The sequence below is a fragment of the Muntiacus reevesi genome, chromosome X, assembly GCF_963930625.1.
Source record: "Muntiacus reevesi chromosome X, mMunRee1.1, whole genome shotgun sequence".
Lineage (NCBI taxonomy): Eukaryota > Metazoa > Chordata > Mammalia > Artiodactyla > Cervidae > Muntiacus > Muntiacus reevesi.
In genome coordinates, this window is record NC_089271.1 from 113319974 (window position 1) to 113341518 (window position 21545).

General features: G+C 46.7%; 1 protein-coding gene across 1 annotated transcript in view; it reads left to right on the plus strand.

Moving 5' to 3' along the window:
- FGF13 (fibroblast growth factor 13) overlaps window positions 1-21545 on the plus strand; it is a 536870-nt gene that overhangs the window by 23302 nt on the left and 492023 nt on the right. Inside the window, exon 2 of the mRNA XM_065916384.1 lies at window positions 831-1043. Coding sequence (XP_065772456.1) covers window positions 995-1043 — 49 coding nt within the window. The 5' untranslated portion in view covers window positions 831-994. The remainder of the gene's footprint in view (window positions 1-830; window positions 1044-21545) is intronic.

A 21545-nucleotide genomic window follows, 5' to 3' on the forward strand; every position in this document is an offset into this window, starting at 1 on the left:
CCCAGTGGTCTATATAGAAGGCGCCGCCGCGCCGATTCGCGGCTCTCCGGGACCCGAGAGTTCTTTGGAAGCAGAGCGCGAGCGAGGGAGCGGGCGAGCTCCAAAGGGGGTGTGGGTGTAGGGAGAGAGAGAGCAGGTAAGGGCCGTCGCGTCCCGCTCCTCTGCCCGCCAGCAACTCGGGACCCCCTTTTGGCAAAATCATAGGAACCTGGAACGTTGGTTCAACAAAAAGGCGACGACCCTCCCTTCTCGATTGTCCGCGGGCGAGGAGCTGCGCGGCTCTGCGGTGTAACAGGCTCACACGTTGCTCATCACATGTTCAAACATTTCCCTTTCGGGGAGCCTCGTTATTTTTAAGTGAATATTTTCGTCTTTGTTTTGATGTGTGTGGTTTTTTTTTTTTTTTTTAACCTTCCTCGGGGTTTTATTTTGATGGAGTTGGCGGCCCGCAGCGTACGGGGAGAGGCGGGGGAAGCGGCCCGCCGGCGCGCGGGTAGCCCACCCCCAGGCAACTCCCCGGGAGGCCCGCGCTGGCCCGGCGAGCGGCCGGCGCGGAGCCCAGGGAGGCCCGCGGCGGCCGAGCCGGGGAGTCCCGGCCGCACGTCTCGACGGCTCCGGGGGTGGCGAGCGCGGCTCTCCGCGGGCGGGCGGGCGGGCGGGCAGGAGCGGCGGGCGCGGGGCGCGGGGGGAGCGCCGCGCCGCTTTGTCTCTGCACTTCTGGAGCCAGGCGCGCGGCTCCTCCCGCGGCCGGCCGCTCGGGCTCGCGGTGGCGGCGGCGGCGGCGGCGGCTCCTCCTTCACCCCTCTCCTTTCCTCCCCACTCTCTCGTAGGCAGCGGCGGCGGTGGCAGCGCTGGGGAACAGCGGATTCCGCCCGGAGCCACACCGAGGGGAGCTCGCGGTCGCGACTTGCCGCCCTAAGCACTCTCCCAAGTCCGGCCCGCTCGGCGAGGACTTCCGTCTCCTGGCCGAACCCTGTCAAGCAAGCTGGGATCTATGAGTGGAAAGGTGACCAAGCCCAAAGAGGAGAAAGATGCTTCTAAGGGTAAGCCCGCCCGCCGAGTCCGCCTGCTTCCCTTCCCTTGGTTTCCCTCGCCCGCTCGCGTGCGCGCCGCCCTCCGGCGGCTCCCGGCCTCCCTCCGGGAGCCTAATCTGCCCGTGACCTCTGCGACCCCGGGCGAGAAAGGGGCGGGGGGGGGGGGTGCCGGGCCGCTGGGGTGGGGGTGGGGGGCTCAGAATTTGCACCACTTTCCTTCCTTCTTCGTGGGATTGTCGCCCCGCGAGTGCCACCAGCCTCTCCATTCCCCCCTCCGGACGCACCCGGGTGGCGCTGCGGGCAGACGGAGGTGCTGCAGCCCGGAGCGCCGGGAACAGCGCTGCCTGCCGCCGGCCGGCCGCCTCTCGGTGCGAGTGCCTGTGTGTTGCGTGTGCGCGAGTGTGCATCTGTGTGCTGCGCGGGTGCCACACGGTGACATACTCAGGAAGGAATCTGCCCCACTCTTAGAACCCGTGCTCCGATCCACCTTTCCGCCCCCCCTCTCCCCGCCCCCAATGCAAACAAAGAGCCTGGCCGAGACACGCACCGCCTTCCCCCCACGCTCCTTTCCCCCTCACGCCCCCTGCTCCCCAACTCTCCCCGTCCCCTCCCCAGAAGGCAGGAGCTTGCCACCTTCCCTTCGCCGCGTGCAAAAGTGAGCAATCCCGGTGCCCCGGCGCCGCCCGCGCTGCGCCTCGGCAGCGCCGCCTCGCCGAGCCCCGGGAGAACAAAGGCTCTGGTCCCTCGGTCACTAGTGCCCGGCGGGAGCGGGCCTCCGCGGGAGGGGAGCGCCCCGTCCCTTCACTCGGGGGGTGTTCAACCACCTGGCCCGCGGCACCCAGCCGCCGGTCCCCCCCCCCCACGAGAGCGCTTTTCGGCCTGGGGCCTCCCACCGGCGGGCTGGGGAGGCGCAGCGAAACAGGGCGCAGGCCGGGGAGAACTCAGGAGCAGGAAGGGGCGTCCCCCCGAACCCCCACCCGTCCTAGCCGTGGCCTTGCTAAGGGCCCGGCTTAGCTCCCGATTGTAAACCCGAGACAACATCCTGGGAGCCCCGGGTGCGGAGAGGGGCACACACAGAGAGAGAAAGAGGGGGTGTGGTAGAGCCGTGGGGAACGGCAGGTGCCGGAGGTGCAAGTGTCCGGAAGGGCCCCGGAGCGGACGCCGGAGTGGGCTGGACCGGCCCGAGGGCCCCAGGCTCGCCGAGCCGCAGCGACCCACGCCGGGTGCACGCGGCTGCAGAAGTTGGGGCTGCCGCGGGGGGAGCCCCAGCCTTCGTTCACGGGCCCCGATTCCCCCTGGAGCCCTGGGGCTCCCTTCCCTCCCACTCCTTCCCTTCTTCCTTTTTCTCCTCTTCTCCTTCTCGCCTCTCCCCATCTCTCCGGAGCTTTCTTTCCCGGGAGATTCTAGGGCAGCGTCAGCCCTCCCCCGCGGAAAGTTGTCAAAGTCTTCAGCTCAGGGCCTTTATCCCTTGTTTCTAAATGGAGCCGCTTCTCCCAACTAGGCGAAGCGTCGACGAGAGGCTCTAGAAGTTTGAGGCCGGGGGGGGGGGGGGGGGGGGAGGGGAGGTTTAGATCCGTGGTGCTAAGGGTCAGAGCCTGCCTCAAGGCTCGAGGTCACCCCCTTCGGACCTATTGATGCCCGCTGGCTGTTTGAAGCGCACAGATTAATTGAACCGGTCACCCGGAAAGTAGAACTCCTGCTACACTTCTCCAGAGCTTTCCTCATTGTTGTGCGTTTTAAACAGGTATTCGTGTGATAAGAGAAAGTGACTTCAGGGTCGTTAGACTGTTTTTGTTTGCCCTCGAGTGTCCCGGAAAGGTAAATGCAATTGAAGTTGGTAGCACCAAATTGACGTAGGCAAGGGATTCCTCTTCTGCATCTGGGAGTATTTCAAGTTTGTTTCTGGAACTTTGGTCCTTGATTTCCATCAGGTGATTACCTAAGGCTTATTTCAGGCTACCTTTGGGGGGATCCTGAAACCAAATTCATTCACAGAAAATGAGATGCTGCTCTAGGAATATAATTTGTAATTGTCCAGAAGGGGAGTAACAAGTCTGGAAACATTATTGGCCCAAGTTTCTGTAACCCAATAATGAAAGTTTTTACTAGGCATATGTCATAACATTTTCTTATGTTGATTCACTTGAAAGGGAATACCTCTCTGTAGGAATTGTGTAATTAGCATTTGGAATTACAGTTGTAATTAGAATAAATTAGTGTAATTTTACAAGACAACTTTTAAGAAGGGAGTTTACTTCCCCAAGGAGATGGGACTCTTATGACTGTGAACAGAGTTTCTAGACTTTTTAAAACATAGGTAGTAGATAATTAGTAAGTTATTTTGTGCTCCTTAATGAAATGTGACTTTCAGAGCATCTCAGTTGCTCTTTGTCTTTTTAAATGATGTTTTTCAACTCATTGAGGTTAACACCAGTGATGGACAATGATCTTTTCTGTAACCTTTTTCAGTAACATAGGCAGACAAGATAGGCTCGACTCTTTGGGAGGTAGGAGGGGAATCTTGATTGCGTTTGAAAGGATTAAAATGGCCTCTTGTGCAGCAAATCATCTTTTGTGTATTTAGGCTTTGCACAAACTTTTAAATTGGCAGATGAATATATAGTCTGGGGCACTCAGCTCCTGAACAGGAGGACCTAGTTCTGTTTCAGGGGAGAAGAAAGGGTAACATTTGTTTGTTCAAGCAGATACTTGCTTAGCTTTGATTCGCTCTTCTCTACCTTGTCACATAAGGTCTTTTCAGCAGTTTTCTGTTGGAAAAGTACTCAGTGAAGGCTGTGTCTGGTTTATGGCAACTGTGTTCCTGTGGCTTTTGGAAGATGTGTGGCCTTTTACAGATAAACGCAGATCATTTGTGGATTGAGTGAAAGTGCTAGCTAGTTGTGGATTTCCAAACTGTCATTTGATCTGGGCCATCCCTGGTGGTCCAGTGGTTAAGACTTTGCCCTTCCACTGTAGGGGGCATGAGAGTGGAAGCTTGAGTTCGATCCCCAGTCTGGGAGCTAAGATCCCGTGTGCTGCAAGAGGTGGCCAAAACCACTGAAACTGTCATTTGGTTTGTAGTTGGAGTTTGGGTTTAGTTGGCTTTGTCTGTGTTTTGCCAGCAACCCCTTCCCTTGTGCTTAGCCAGAGAGCCATCACTTCCAGACAGGTTTCAAGGCCATGTGGGCTGTGGGTTGTGGGTTCTCTGAGATGGCCAGCACTCACATCAGGCTGGGTTCCTGCTGGCTGCTGAGCAGTGTGGGACAATTCCACGCATAGTCTGAGAAGCCAGCCACTTGGACAGCTGTTGCTCTAACAGATTACAGTGCCCATGTACATAAACGGGCACAGCTCATTTTCAGCTCACTTCCTGGCCTTTTCCAGTAGCCCCACCAACCCTACCTAAGAAAGGCCATTGCGGTCAGGCAGCCAGCATCTCAAGTCTTGAACCCTGAAGGCCATTCCTAAAGCTCATCTTGGTCTTGGCGGATTACTGAGATTGCTTCTGTCAAGTGTCTTTCTTGGGCTTGGGCCAGGCCAACCAGCTGTTGAGAGGTATTTCACCCACAAGAAATCATGACACTGGTGACCTCTTATTAAAAACTAGCAATCATAACCTCCCTATTACTCATGAAGGGACTTCTTTTTTCACCTGGTGAATCAGTCACTGTGGACCAGTGTGGTTTGAGGGTCATCAGCCCCAGGTTGTCTCCTGTTTCCAAGATGGTGATGACAGCTTCAGTGAGGGGGTGTGGCCAGGGAGATCTCTGATCAGAATTGTTAATCTGTTCCTGGGCATAGGTGCAAGAGATAAGTGAACAATACCCCCAGATCCTCTTCATTCTTATTTCCAGTGCTGTGCCTCTTCTTGACCCACAGGCTAGAGCAGGAGGGGGATATGGGTTGGGAGTGCTGTATCTTCTCTTTTAGTTCTGCTTCCTCTATGTCTCTTTCCAGTACAGTTCAAGTCCTTTCAGAGGGTTCAGGTACATCCTGGGGCTGGTGATGTGAAGGAGGTTAGAGTGGGAAAGGATGTAGCCTGAGGCATGAGAAGCAGAAAGTGAGCTCTAGGGTTGAGGTCCACGCCTAGTGCTGGGCCGTGTAGGGTGGCCCTGAGCACTGGACCAGAGCTGGGGAGAGAACTGGAATCAGGGTCTGGGTGGTAAGCTGGAGGGCTGATCTGTGTGTGAGACAGTCACTAGGGAGACAAAACTGTTAACATTCCAGGTCTTTTTGCAGCTGTGCTGTTTTATGTTCAAATCAACTACTCATTCTGGGAATTACAATCAACACAGAACAACCGGAATGTGTTGCAGCTCCTCAAATATATCCAATAAAAGGGCTTTCTAGTGTCTGCTTCATTATGGCTTGTATTTTTGGAGTTGAGAAATTTGAAAGGAATAGAAGATAACTGCCAAGATTAAACAATTCAGGGAGGGGAAAAAAACCTCCCATGAATTCAAGTGTGACGAGTGAAGGGGATCCTCCATGTTTATTACCTTGCTAAGCTTAACATGATCTTTGGAAGGTGAAGATTAGGCACATAAGTATACTCTTAGCCATTAGTAGAGGAGACAAACGTCTGCAGAAATCACTGGGTCTAGTCACCGGTTTACGTTTCCCTATCCAGAAGCATCCAGAAAACATGTTTGCAATAGATTTGTCACGCAGGCTGAGGAGTGGACTTCAGGCTCGTCATCCTATGTAGCATGGTTTAGTCTAGTCGGTCCTCACCAGCTCAACAGGTAGCTTATCTGTTTGTGATAGACCAGTTCTATAAACTTATTTGAATCAGAATTCTGACATTATTAACAATGGTACTTCACATGGCACTTCGTCTTTTTTGAATGCCATATCCTGATGAAACATTTCTTAGGGGTGTGGATTTCTGGGTAAATGGCACTAATTTCCTAAAGAAAGTGAAATAGTATATAGTAATCATCCTGACCCCCACTCCAGCCTGCAGTTCTAATTTCTAATTGAATGGCCATTTGTTTTTCTTGAAAGTCCTCTTTTCCAGGATATTAATCCTAAAGATGAGGCTTTTATATTAGAAAAGAGAGATGTTCTTGATTCTTGGGGCACGACGGAAATGTGAAGGGCTGTTTTATTAGGGATCTGAGTTTGTAATAAACATTAAACCTTAATTACAATTACTGTAGGTTGAGATTACTGTCAGGCAGTTCTCAGGCCCTACTCATGCTTCTGCCCTTGTAAATTACTTTTCGCATTGATTTTCAAATGGAAATCGTATTAGTGTCACTGGCTAATGACCATCCCCATAGGCAGTGGGCAGAGGGTAGTAGGTGTCCATGCTGAGTCTTTAAAACCCTGGCAGCACCTTTGGCTTCTGTGGGTGTAAGGTTTAGGTGGACGGTCTAGGGGGTGCATCAGGGCTGGACTGAGCTTTGCTTGACCTGCCTGCTCTCAGCCTTCTGCAGAGACTTAAGATTTGTTCTGGACAATCACTATTGCCCAGAGGAATTCTCAGGTATATATGTCTGTCCTTTCTGGACCCTGTCAGTAGGATCTGAGAAGAAAGAAAAAAAATCTTCTGGTGAAAGGCAGACCTGGTCAGAGGCCAAAGTATAAAAGAGTTATTTTAAAAAAATGGTATGAACCCAATTTCCTTTGGTGTAATTAAAGGTTATATACAATAACATGTACAAATCTTAAGTGTACATCTCAATGAATTTTGACAAATGTTTACACCCACATAATAGAATATTTTCATCACCCCAGAAAGTTTTCTTGTGTTCCTTTCTAATCATTCCCCCTTACAAGGCAACTACTATTTTGATTTCTGTCATCACATTTTAGTTTTCCCTTTATTGATCTCACAGAATGCCACTTGTGGTTCCTGAGACCTAGAAACCTTTCCAGGCAGCCGGCTTTCTGTCCCGGTTGACACCCCTTCTCCTTGTCTTGTCCTCTGGTTTCTTGGAAAAACCCCCAACCCTCGGGCACTCAACAGGGTCTTGTACTTACCTGGCCCATAAGGAGTATTTGTTGAATGATCTAGGCAAGGTAGGGAATTCACTTAAGCCTGGGTGTCTATTCATCATTTAATAATAGTAATAATGATCATAGTTATTATCATTACTATTATAGTAGCTTCTGAATTATGGACCACTTACTATTTACTAGGCATTCATGATTTATATATATATATATATATATATCTCATTTAATCCTCAGGTCAGTCAAATGAAGTGGCAAATAGTATTTATGGACTTTAGAGATGAGAAAATTGAAGTTTAGGGAGATTTTGTAGCTTGTGTGAGCTCACACAGCTAGTGGGATCCAAATTACTGGCACAGTACCTGGCACTGAACAAAGGATTGCCAGAGGCAGTGCCTCAACACCAAGGAATTAATGTCAGTGGGTGAGTTTTTGACACCTACTGCAGGATGGAGAAGTTATTTTGGTCAGCGTCTTAAAATACAATGTAACAGGAGCAGAACCCTGTGGGGTCTGCCCCTGACAGACCCCTCCCCCATAGCCTCTGTGGTAGTTCCTCTCTGAAGTACCTAGATGATAGTATCTCAGGCACATTTCCTGAGTTTTTCAGATGCTAAAATCCACCACCAAATGGAAGAAGTTAACTACTTGATGATCAGGTGCAAGTACCCCCCAGACCTTTGGCACCTAAGGACTGATAAAATTAATCGCCCTGTTACCTCACCACTAAGAGAATTGTGCTGGAGCTGATCACCTCCCCCACCCCGCCCTCACCTGGGCTTTAAGGATGCTTAGCTGAAACCCTTTGGGGAGTTTGGGATTCTCTGCTCCAGACTCCAACGTTGGGCACACGAACTTGGCATTTGATGACAATAGTTCTTTTGAGCATTGACCATATGCCAGGGATTGACATGAAATCGTTCAAGCTATCCAGGATTGATACACGTAACACTGCCTTTCTAGGCAACACAGTTGATTCTTTTCTAATCCAGGTTTGCCCAGGGACAAAATTACTTGCCAATTACCAACATAGACATGACTAGGAAGAGTTGCCTATACTGGCACGATTGCTACAGGACGGTGATCTTTGTGCACCCAAAGAGATTTCTGGACAGATTTCTTGAGTGACTTATCCATCCCAGGCGCTGTACTGAGAGAAACCTAGTCCTACCGTAAGCCTTAGGGGTGCCCTTGTGCCCTTTTCCTTCCTCCTCGGCTTTGGACATTCTGACTTGTACTTTCTGAAGTGCAGCTCCCCTCAGTTGGCCATGACTCTTATCTTTCAAGATCTAAGCTTCTGTCAGTTTGAAAATAATGGTGTTTTTTTCCCCCCAGAACTGTGTCTGAGAGCTTATCTCACCTGTGTTCTAAAGACTATGCTTACCCATAATTTAGGACTGGGTAAAAGTCCTAATTATTTATTTATTTTTCCCATCAGAATCATGTCTCATTTCCGTTCTCTTTCTCTCTCAACCTCACCCCCTCCTCCCTCCCTCTCTCCGCCTCCTCCCCCACCTTTTCTGCACACCCCCACCCCTTCAGTGGTTTTCATTAACTGTCTGGATTTTCCCCTGTAATAGCTATATTAACTTCAGTTAAAGAAATCCTAACCCCCCTCAAAGGGTTGCTCCATGGAAGAAGCTTTTCACTACTTATTATGTAACTCGTTTTAAATGGAAAAATAAAGTGCGAGCTTTATTTCTTATACTGTTTATGTTGCCTTTAGTTAGATAATATTTCCAAAAATATATCTTGTTAACAGAGACACACGCCTTGAACGAGCATATTAATTATAGTTCTCCAAGTTAGGACTCATGTAATCTTTCTCTTGTGCTGCAGAACCTATGTTTTAACAGCCGTAATTAACAGTGATGAGTCTATTGCAAGGTTATAGGTAAGTTTAATAACAAACTTGACACCCAGTTAAAAAAAAATCCCTCCAAATTACGGAGGTAGCGTTTCTTCTGCTCTTGCGCTGGGAGTTAGTAAACAGATCGAGTTCTTAAAATATTTATGCTGCTGTTAAAAGTAGAAGTAAACAACCTAAAGAAGGCAGGCTGAGCGCAGTTCTTGAATATGCCTATGGATATTTTCAGAATCTTCTTTCAGCCACGACTTTGAAAGTATTGTGAATTGACCTGCTTCTTTTGCCTTTGATTCTCCGTGCGTGAGCTCGCCTCTCCCCTTGGGGGGGTTTATTGAACGTTAAGACTTAACAAGAGCTCTCGGATTTGCGCGTGGTTTTCGGAGCCAAGGGAACAATGTGAACCGTTCTCCTGGAAACCGGGCCGGCGCTCCTCGCGGCTCTCGCTCCCGGGAGCGTTGGTTTTCCTACTGGCTGGAACCCGACTTAGAGGCGAGCGCCGAACGGCCCGCTGAACCGGCGACCCTTGGTCGCCGCGGATCCGGCCGGCGGCTGTATTACCAACCTGTGTGCTCATGAGCCTCGTGATGCAGCGGCTGCCGAAAAAAGAAACACGGAAAAGTTGTGTCACCGAAGGTGAAACTTGGCGAAGGAAAAGTGCTGGGCGCCCGGCATGACAAAGCTGCTCTGCGGCCGACAGCGGCGGCGGGCAGCGGAGGGCTGCGCCCACCGGCCCCGGGTGCTCGCGTGGGGACACCACCCCGGGAACGCCCCCGGGGCCGGCGGGGCGGGCGGCTGAGCGCCGGGCGAAGGGGGCGGGCGGCCCGGGGCCTGGAGGTCTAAACCGCGGGCTCTGTGCAGCTCCCGGGAGGCGGCGGGTGGGGCGGGAGGAAGAGGGTCCCGCCCCCACCTCCGCCCCCAACCATCGAGGGGTTCCTTGATCTGCCTGTACCTGACCTACCCGCTGTGCCGCTCAAAGGCGGATACCCGTCCAAGCCTGGAAGTCTGGACTTGGCCCAACGCAAGGGCTTTGCTTCCTCTGTTTTCTGGTCAATGCTAATTCGGTTTCAGCTGTTCAGAAAAATCTAGGCTGCATCTTGAACAGAATGCCCTGGACCATGTCGAATTTGTCCGCTTTTCTATGGTTTATGTTTCCGTTGCGTCGGTTCTTTTCAGATTACAGAATAATGCATGCGATTCGGAAAATCATAAAAAGCATAGAGAAGAAAATATCCCCCCGAAGGTTGCACTCCTAGGTTCTTTTTGAGATTTTTCCTTCCAGTCTTTTATTTCTCTGATTTCATCCTTAAGTATACGTGTGGGATCACACAGTAAATACTATCACATGCTTTTTTTTTTTTTAAACCTCAGCACCCTGTTAGAATGTTTTCCGATGTCATAATCTTCCATACTGTCATTTTTGGTATGTGCACTGGTTGTGGATTTGGGGGTGACAAAAGAGAGATGGTGATTTTGTCCCTGTGGTTGTGAAGTTTTTCTCTACTGCCTTAAGATCTTTCTCACTGGGCTCCTCCACAAACATCATTCGTGTTTTATAAATGTATATACAAATATGTGCACTTTTAAAGATACATATATACATGTATGGGGCTTCCCTGGTGGCTCAGATGGTAAGCAATCGGCCTGCAATGCAGGAGACCCAGGTTCAATCCCTGGGTCTGGAAGATCCCCTGGAGAAGGGCATGCCAACCCATTCCAGTATTCTTGCCTGGAGAATCCCATGGACAGAGGAAGCCTGGCGGGCTACAGTCCATAAGGTCACAAAGAGACGGTCACTACTGAAGTAATCTAGCACGCACACATATGCATGTATAAATCTAAAATAAATAAAATAAATAAATCTAAAATAAATATAAAATTAAATGCATGTAGACAAATATGTATATGTCTAAATAAACACACACACAATTATGCTTAGAATAAATCCTGAAAGAATATATATCAAAAGGAATCTTGTGGTTATTGGCTTATAGAAGATGTGTATGTATATTTATTTGTGTCTTCTATTTTCTGTACAATGGATGAATATAATGATCATAATGAAATAATGAAAATGGACATAAACAGTATATTACTTATGGATTGTCTTCAAACCGACTTTTCTGCTCCAGCTCTTATCATTCCTTTTTTTTATCCTTACCGTTTCTTGACCTGGAATGCTCTATTATTTCAACATTTTGTGATCTTTTATGTCCAAGCTTAACCCACATCATCCAGGAAGCGTCTCTCCCACCCTTGTTACAAAGAACTGCACAGGGCTTCTCAGTTACCCATTTGGCAGTGTCCGTGGATAAATCTCATGATTAACTTTTCATCTGCTTAGGTGTTTTATCTCCCCAGCTAGATTTTAACCTCCTCAAGGGCCTTTGTCACAAAAGAGATACTGAATAAACGTGTTACTTAACCATTAAGCTCAGCATTCTTCCTGCTGCTGCTGCTGCTAAGTCACTTCAGTCGTGTCCGACTCTGTGAGACCCCATAGATGGCAGCCCACCAGGCTCCCCTGTCCCTGGGATTCTCCAGGCAAGAACACTGGAGTGGGTTGCCATTTCCTTCTCCAAAGCGTGAAAGTGAAAAGTGAAAGTGAAGTCGCTCAGTCGTGTCTGACTCCTAGCGACCCCATGGACTGCAGCCCAACAGGCCTCTCCATCCATGGGATTCTCCAGGCAAGAGTACTGGAGTGGGTTGCCATTGCCTTCTCCGAGCATCCTTCCTAGATTTCTTTAAATGCTCTTGTACCTTTGAAACTTCAAGCCATATTAGAAGCCCTTAGAATGATAGCAACAATCCATCTGGATTTAATACTGCTGATTTAATTAGGGGTATAACTTCCATTTTCCAGCGGGCCACCTTCTATGTAGAAGTGGCTGTATGGTTAAAAGCATGGGTTCTAGAGACTTGTGTTCACATGTAAGTTCCTCTGCTTAGTTGCTATATGACCTTTGGCAAAGAAGCTTTCTAAGCCTCTCTACAATGGAGATAGTTATTATCTCATATGCTTATTTTAAAGATAGAATGAGATAATGTATGAAAAACATACATGGAATTTGGTCAGTGGTGATATTGATAATATTATTAAAATAGTAGTGATCTTCATATTGATTATTCAAGTTAGAGGGTTTTTGTTAAAGAGCTTGTTGGCCATAGGAACAAATCTGCAGAGTCACACATCTGTCTGACAGGCATACTCTGATTTAATGGATTTTAGTTATATAGCTACTGGGCTCCTGAACTATGGGTTCCTGGACCCTCCCAGATATCAAAATCTGTGGATGATCAAGTCTCTTACATAATAGCTTCTTTGAATATAACCTATGCATATCCCCCATATTTTAGTTCATCTCTGCTGCTGTTGCTGCTAAGTCGCTTCAGTTGTGTCCGACCTTACGCGACCCCATAGATGGCAGCCCACCAGGCTCCCCGGTCCTTGGGATTCTTCAGGCAAGAATAATGGGGTGGGTTGCCATTTCCTTCTCCATTAGCTCATCTCTAGATTACTTCTAATACCTAATGCAAGTGTGAATATTATGTAAATAGTTGCTGGCCTATGGCAAATTCAAGTTTTACCTTTTGAAACTTTCTGGAATTAAAAAAATGTTTTTTTTGGATCCACAGTTGGTTGAATCCATAGATGCAGAATCTGTGTATGTAGAGTACCTACTGTGCTAATTCATGTATTAATTAATTCATTACTTTACTCAATAGATATTTGTTGAAACTCCTATGATAGCAGTGATAGTTAGCCCTGCCTTCATGGAGGGCTTCCCAGGTGACACAGTGGTAAAGAATCTTGCCTGCAATTCAGGAGACGCAGGTACAATTCCTGGGTCAGGAAGATCCCTTGGAGAGGGAAATGGCAGTGCACTCCAGTATTCTTGCCTGGGAAATCCCATGGACAGAGGAGCCTGGCAGGCTACAGTCCATGGGGTCCCAAGGCATTGGCCAAGACAGCACGAACACACGCCTTCATGGAGCTGATGTTTTACAAAGTTTTATTTAAAGGAACTGGATTTTCCATGTACAAAACACTGTCCAGTGTTGGTGGTATGTCATATGACCCGGTGCCCATCATAGCCATCTGGGCCCTGGCCAATCCATACTACCAAGGAGGAAGCTTGGATGGAGTTGGACATAGGTCATTCATTCATTTTTCGTCCAGGGACCACTAGAGCGGAGGTTCTTGAAACTGCTTGAATGTCAGCATCACCTCCCACTGCATACATCCCCACTATGAGAATTTGACTTAGTTGATCTAAGAATGGGGCTTGTGAACCCATATGGTTTGTAAAACTTAAGTGGTTCTAATGCACAGCCAATTAAGGAGTTACTGAACCTGAGCAATGTTTCTCAAGTTTGCTGGAAGTTAACAGTCACCTGTAGGGTTTGTTTCCCCCTGGCCTGCTGAACCACAACTTTAGGAAGAGGGTTTGGTAATGTGAATTGTAAATAAGCATCTAGGTGATTCCTGTCTTTGGGCAAGTTGGCGGGGCATTGTCCTAGAGATATCAAAGGACCCCTGGAAATAGTGTGTAAATGTGCATTTTTCAGGTGGTAGCATCCATAACTTTCAGCAGATTCTCAGAGGGGTCAGTATCTCCAAAAAACAGCCCTGAGCTCTGTCCTCAGCTCTGTCCCCTCTGTGAACTGTGTGCCTTGGCCCTTGGTTTCCTCTGCCCTAGTCACTCTCCATAGTCAAATGTTCTGTTTGGAAGCCTCCTTTCTCCATTCTTGCTCCTCTTTTCTCTTTTTGTCAGGCTGGCCTCCAGTCTTTCTCCTGCTCCTCTAGAATTTCAAAGACTGTGCCCTTTCAGAGAGGGCAAGGCCTGAAGGGAGCTTTGGGGGCATGAGAAAGGTGGCGGTCACTGCTGCAATACTCTGACCCTTCTAATGGCTGCGCCTCAGTGGGTCTTAGTATGGTGGGATAAGGACCTGAAGTGGGACTTCTAAGATAACCCTTTGCCAGTCTGGAGCAGGTGGGCAAAGGAATTTCCCCTTCTTGGTACCATTTTCCTGCCTGTATCAGGCAGAAGGTGGAGTAGGATAGGAGGGTGAGGGTTAGGCTAGAGCTAGATGCACCCCACTTCTCCTCCCCCAGGCCCCAAGCAGTGTCGCTGTCACTGGTTCATGACCAATCAAGTGCATTGACCTGCTACTTACTTTGAGTTATAAATGGTTTTTATTCCCCCTGTGGAATTGGGGGTTCAGGCTGTATAGAATGACCCGATTTGTATCACAAGAGCCATTGGGACTTTGACAGATTTCACCATTTTAAAAAACACAGCTTTTTGCCTCCACCCCACTGGACATAAAAGCAACCTTTGAATTTTTGGAACAAAGAACATGTCTTTAAAGGGCAGCGGGCACAGAAAGGGAGGAAAGGGAAGTAAGACAGTTCATCCTCTTTTCTGAGGCCATTGTCTCCAGACAAGTGACAACACTGAATACCTTGAAAAATCTTGTATTGATTTTTAGTACGGAGGCATCTTCCTAGGATCTGGAAAATCCAGGTAAAAGATAATAAACTTGTTCTCCTGTCTTTGCGCCAGAAGTTGACTTGCTTCATTTACATGGCTGGAGGAGATGAGAGCACTTGCTCTACTGAGAGTGAAATTGTGACCAGGGCAGCATATTGATAGAGTTGAAGCTCAGTTTCTGAAAGCCTGATATATACAGATGGGACTCAAATGGTGAATGGGCAGGTCATTGCAATATCGAAGGAATTACTGTTTTGTGAAAAGGTTTTCTTTCCATAGCATCATCTCTGGTGTATCTGAATGTTTCTTTAGGGATCAAGTATTACTTGATTAAAAATAAATAATAAGCCAAGGCTAGAGGTCTTTTGTTGAAGAATTTGAGTTTCCTGCAATTCTCATTATAAGTTATTGCTCACAGTGGCTGTTTAAGCTTCCCAGATTCTTTTTGAAAATGTTGATTGATTTTTACTTTTTTACTGTGGGAAAATAGACAGTGATTTTTTTGTAAGTGTACAGTTCTGTGTGGCATCATGTGCACTCAAATTGCTCTGTGACCATCACCACCGTACTTCCAAGGTTTTTAATAAGAGATTATAATGGTTGGTGCATGTGTGCGTGCTAGGTCGCTTCAGTCATGTCCAACTCTGTGCGACCCTATGGACTGTAGCCCGCCAGGCTCCTCTGTCCATGGGATTCTCCAGGCAAGAATATTGGAGTGGGTAGTTGTTTCCTTCTCCAGGGGATCTTCCCAGCCCAGGGATTGACCGCGCATCCTTTACGTCTCCTGCATTGGCAAGCAGGTTCTTTACCACTAGTGCCACCTGGGAAGCCCCTATAATGGTTGGAAGGGATCATAATAGCCATTTGGTCCAACCTTCCCATTACAAAGAGGAGGGAATTGGGCCCACGGAGAGGCAGTGATCTGCCTAAAGTCATAAAGCAAGCTATGGACAGGGGCCTAGCCCAGTGCATTTGTGTGTGACCACACTGAAGGTAAAGGTGGTCTCAGACTCTACTGAATCAAGAATCGGCATAAGTATTTAGGATGTTTCCCTGATTTTTTTTTAAGTCAAGTAAGCAATCAGTCACTATGATTTAGAGCCATGAATCAAAAGGCCATCTAGTCCCAATTGCTAATTTAAAATAGTGGCTCTATTTGCTGTTTCTAGATCCACATTCAACTATTTAATACAAAAAGGTGCTAACATTCTAATTTCCAAAATTCAGACAAATTCTCCCCCAGCCTTCCTTCCACTGACTCTATGACATTCCATGGTTGAAACCAGGTCCTTTGTGGGTGGCTGTTATTAATAAGCTTTCTTTGGGATGTTTACAGTAACTGCTGTGACCTAAATAAGATTGCTTGTATTGTTTTCCCCCAACAAAGCCAAGAACAGTTTTTAAAACTGTGTTCATCTCTCATACCATTGTACTTACCTGTGACTAACAGAACCAAAGCATTACTTTTTTTTTTTTCCTGTTTATTACATTAGATGAGGGAACTTGGATGGAGTGGATGGGTCAAGTGGAATAGAGTGTTTCTACACAAGTTAAACTGTTTGGGGCCTTTGTATACCATAACCACTCTTTCTTGGAGTGGAGTTTCAAGACAGTGTACCCTGTAGCATTATAGCATGATCTTTGTAAAAATTTTATTTCAAACTGTGGTACAATACACATAATAGAAAAAAAAATCTTAGCCATTTTTAAGTGTACAGTTCAGTAGTGTTAAGTATATTCACATTATTGTGCAAATAATCCCTAAAATGTTTTTATCCTGCAAAACTGAAACTATCCAGGTTAAACAAAACCTCCCCATCCTTACTCCCCCCAACCCCTGGAAACCACCTTTCTGCTTTCTGTTTATATAAGTTTGACTATTTTAGATAGTATGTATCTTTTTGTGTCTGGTTTATTTCACTTAAAATAATGTCCTCAAGGAGCATCCATGTTGTGGGGTGTGTCAGAATGTCCTCTTAAAAGGCTGAATAATACTCCATTTTGCATTTTATTAGGATTCTCCAGATAAACAGAACCAATAGGATATATATACATTAGATAGAGATGGAGGACATTTATTATAGAAATAGGTTCATGTGGTTATGGTGGCTGAGAAGTCCCACAATCTACCATCTGTAAGATGGAGAACCAGGAAAGCCAATGGTATAATTCAGTCTGAGTACAAAGGTTTGAGAATCAAGGGAGCTGATGATGTAACTCCTCATCCAAGATGGAAGGTGGCGTGGTGGTGGTCTAAGTCCTAAACTTTGAAGGTCTGAGAACCAGGAGCTCGGATGTCCAATGACAGGAGGGGGAGGACCTCCCAGCTCCAGAAGAGAGAGAATTTGCCTTCCTCCCACCCTTTTGTCATATTGGGGGCACTCAAGGGATCCGATGATGCCTGCCCACATTAGTGAGGGGAATCTTATGAACTCAATCTGACTCAAATGCTAATCTCATTCAGAGGCACCCTCATAGACATACCCCCAAAATAATGCTTTACCAGCTAACTGGGCGTCTTATAACCCAGCCAAGTTAACACATAAAATCAACCATCACATATGTATGAACCGCATCTTCTTTTTCCATGTTGTCTGCTGAAGGACACTTGGGTTGCTTCTACCTTTTGGCTAATGCTGCTGTGAATATGGCTGTTCATCTTTTGTTGTTGTTTACCTGATGGGAGAAGTCTTTTTCTTTTTTTTTTTGTGATGGGGAGGGGTTCTCCACCACATGGCCTGGGTAATCTTAGTTTCCCCCAACTGAGCATTACCTGAAAGCACCGAGTTCTAACCACTGCACTGCCAGGGAATTCCCAGGAAAAGTTGTTTTGACATACTCAATTTGTTTCTTCAATCTTAGTCCTAGGTCATCAAAGTAACATGGTGAATAAAGTGAAGAAAGAGCCCAAACCATGAAGGGTCCTAAGGATGGAGATGTTAATCCAAATGGTTTGCAAGTTTGAGAACTATGAGAAGAGAGATTGGGGCTTTTTTTTTTGGTCCTCTTCTGTCTATTTATTGTTTATGGTGTGTTTTTTTGTGCAGTGATGTTTTGGTAGAAATAATGGGGCTTCTTTGGGATGACTTCCATGACCCTTCATCCCTGCGTTGGGAGTGGACTGTGCCTTCCGGTGACCTTTTGCAGTTTATCTCCATTTCCTTTTTGCTTTGTTGTATGTCTCTCCCCCTATACCGAAAACTTCTTGAGCTCAGAGATCCTGTCATTCATCTCTGGATGCCCAGTACCTAGGACAGAGCCTGGCCCACAAAGAAAATACAGTGAGTGCTTATTTGAATAGAAATTTGACTCTTTCTGTCATTTGGAAAAACTTTAACTTCCTAGTTAGTCTTGGAACAATTTGACATTTTTATTTGTTTTCCTCTGCTTCTTTGATGTGTGAGACATGTCTTCTGTTCAGGAACCCAAGTCAGGTTTAACTATGTGGAAATTAAGTTTTTTTCTTTTCCTCTCGATCCTTTGTGGGGAGTGTGAGAGACAGTTGCTAAATACTTGCCATGCAGTAGAGGAAATATCCAGGCATGGACTTAGGTGTTGACCACCACGCCACCCCTCTGGGGCGCTCCCCTGGCTTTTAAGGGCCCTCATGTCTCAGATGGTAAAGAGTCTGCCTGCAATGCAGGAGACCTGGGTTCGATCCCAGGGTAAGGAAGATCCCCTGGAGAAGGGAATGTCTACCCACTCCAGTATTCTGGACTGGAGAATTCCATGGACAGAGGAGCCTGGCAGGCTACAGTCCACAGGGTCGCAAAGAGTCAGACAAATGAGCGACTAACACATCATCGTCAGCCCCTTTGAGCATCTTCACTGTGCATCCTCTCTCCTCCCAGCCCCTCCAAAGATGGTTTGTATAGGTCTTGCATGTGGCTTTGGATTGGGCAGCCAGTGTCATGCGTGCTGTGTTTATATCCAGGGCACAGATTTCCCACTCTATATATTGGCTCTTAAGCCTTGTTTTTCATGCCTCCTGCCATCTTCAAAACTCTCCCAAGCATCTTTATATGTTTCCTGAAATAGAAATGTCCCCAGTGGACTTCGGTTTCTAGTAAAGGCCCTGAAAGTGAAAGTGCAAGTCACTCAGTCAAGTCCGACTCTTTCTCCCCAGGCCAGAATACCAGAGTGGGTAGCCATTCCCTTCTCCAGGGGATCTTCTCAATCCAGGGATCAAACCCAGGTCTCCCACATTGCAGGCAGAGTCTTTACCAGCTGAGCCACCAGGGAAGCCCAAGAATACTGAAGTGGGTAGCCTATCCCTTCGCCAGCGGATCTTCCTGACCCAGGAATCAAACTGGGGTCTCCTGCATGGCAGGTGGATTCTTTACCAACTGAGCTACCAGGGAAACCCTAGATTTGTTTAATATATTCTGTTGTGAAGGCCCTACATTTGTTTAATATATCCTGTTGCCCATTGATGAGCAGAGAGCGTGCAGATACACTTACTGTCAGGTGATAGACAATGCTTTAGAAACACATGCCTGAGAATCTGGCCACCATTCATTCAGAGAGCACCAGCCATATGCCAAGCTCAGTGCCAGGCACTGGGGAGACACTGAGAAGGCAGAGAGTCACTGTTGTCGCTCCCTTGGAGCTGGACATGAGTTTGAGTAAACTCTGGGAGTTGGTGATGGACAGTGAGGCCTGGCATGCTGCAATTCATGGGGTTGCAAAGAGTCGGACATGACTGAGCGACTGAACTGAGCTAAACTGAACTGATAGTAATTTTATTTTCAATTTTTGAGGAGTCTCCATATTGTTTTCCATAGTGGCTGTTCTAATTTACATTCCCACTAGCAGTGCACAAGGGTTCCCTTTTCTCCACATCTTCTCCAACACTTGTTATTTTTTGTCTTTTTTATAGTGGCCATTCTGTGAGGTGTGAGGTGATTTCTCATTGTGATTTAATTTATTCTGTGCTGCTAAGATCAGAGGCCTTGGAGTTTTATGAATCATTGCCTCTGTGATTAGAGATTCATATACGTGTTTGCACTTATTTAAAAAATTGATAACAGGAGTAAGAACCTCCAAACTATCCAGAATATGGATTGTTTAGCAGTCAGATACTACCAGTCCAGAAAGCAGCTTAATTGACTTTATTCATGCAAAGTAGAAACTAATATGGCTAGTATTAATAGGTCATGATTTTTTATTAAGTCAAAAAAGACCTTTGATATTTGACAAATAACATCATTCTTGAGAGTTTGGGGTATGACCAGGCAGGAGGCAACTCATTTCTGACTCCAACTTACATCCATGGTGACTCTCAACTTTGACTTCAGCAGTTGCAGAAAAGTAAATATACTTTCACAAATCTTACCCAGAAGTTGCCACATAGAAATTTCAGGAGAGTTCCATGCATTTCACTTATCCGTTCATTGATTGCGTGTTGGGTGCCATCTCTGTGTCAGGCTTGATTCTAGGTGCTGGTGATACAAAGGTGAACAAGCTACAGATGATCTCTTGCCCTCATAGGGCTCCCAGTCTAGTGGGGAAGATACACAAGGCCAGAGTTGATCGAGATAAACACGGTGTGAGCAGTGCTGTGATAGGAGAAGCCCAGGGAGCAGTGAGAGCCCAGAGCAGGGCGGCTAACTCAGCTTGGAAAGGGCAGGGACGGCTTTCTGAGGAAAGAGACCTTTAACTGGGATCAGAAAAGTGTGTGATGAGTTGGCTGGGCAGAGAAGAGGGGAAAGAGAATTTCAAGCAGCAAGAACAGCACATCTGAAGACAAAGAAAGAGAGGGGATGGAGGGAAGGGAGAGGGGGGAGGAAGAGGGATTGCAAATATAAGTGTGAATAATTGAATAACATTCATTATGACTAGAGAGGCATGGGGTGCACCTGGAAATGTAGGCAGGGGCCAGTGCAGAAGGCATTGAGGGCTTTATCAGGATGAGGAGTTTGAATGTCATTTTTCAATGCATTGGGAAACCTTAGGAGGGTTGCATGGTGGAGAGCCTTCTGACCTGATACGTATTTTGAAAAGCTCTGGCTGCCTGGGAAAGCAGTGGGAAGCTGATGCAGTGGTCCAAGCTTAGACTCAGTGAGGTAGGAATGAAGGTAGGTGATGTCTAAAGATCTGAGGGCACTCTTCAAGGTGGGGAGGAGATTAGGTTTAATGTTAACAGTAATGAGTGGTCTATTTACATCTCATTTGATTAAGGAGGCGAGAGGAGTCCAGAATGATAACCCTCATATTTTTGGAATCCACATCCACCTCTAGCACTTAGGAAGTATGTGATAGGACAGCATCACTTCTCTCTGGATCTCCTTCTCTTCATCTCTTTAAGTTTCCCCAATGTGACTGCAGAACCGTTTTCAACAGTGATTGATAATGACCTTAATATCATATCATTTACTTCTAAAGTATATAGCAGACTCTCATCTTTGGGTAAATAAATGAACTGACATTGATCAGCCACCCCTCATTTCTTATGCAGGCTCAGTTTCTGCTTAGGTACATGTTAGCATGTTTGGTCTCTCTTATCTACAGTGTACTGATGTAAATATTCTTTTAAAATGAGGACTAGACCTGTCAAAAGTTGAACTCAAACCTTAGAGTGTGTATGTCATAATATTCCCCATATTGCACTGCGACCTGAGAACTGCTTTGCTGGTATCATTAATTACCTGCTTTATTGTTAGCTTTTTTTTTTTTTTTTTTTGCCTCACTGCATGGCATGCCAAACTTCCCCAACCAGGGATTGAACCTGCACTCCCTGCAGTGGAAGCGTGGAGTCTTAACCACTGGACCACCAGGGAATTCCTTGCTTTGCTATTGTCTTGCCTTTCTTTATTTAATAAAAGAGAAAATCACTTCAGAACTTCATATCAACATTCATGTCTGTAATATGTAGAGGATAATGCTAGATCCTGACTTAAGATTTAAGGGTGCTACAATTAACAAGATAATAGCTTTTGAGCATCTAGTGTTTATAATAGACCATTCCCCTAAGAACTTAAGGGTGGTTGTTATTGCGGGTGGGCTAAGGTAGAGAAGCCCCTGAAGAGCTGTTTCAGAGAATCTGTGTCCTGGCTGTGGTATATATACTTACTGCAGTGATGGTGTGGGCTGGACCGGGCTGGTGGGCTACAGCTGTGCTGGGAATCCCCCTGCTCATTCCAGGGGAGAGACTCTGCCTCTGCAGTCTCACACAACATGGTCTTGTTTCAG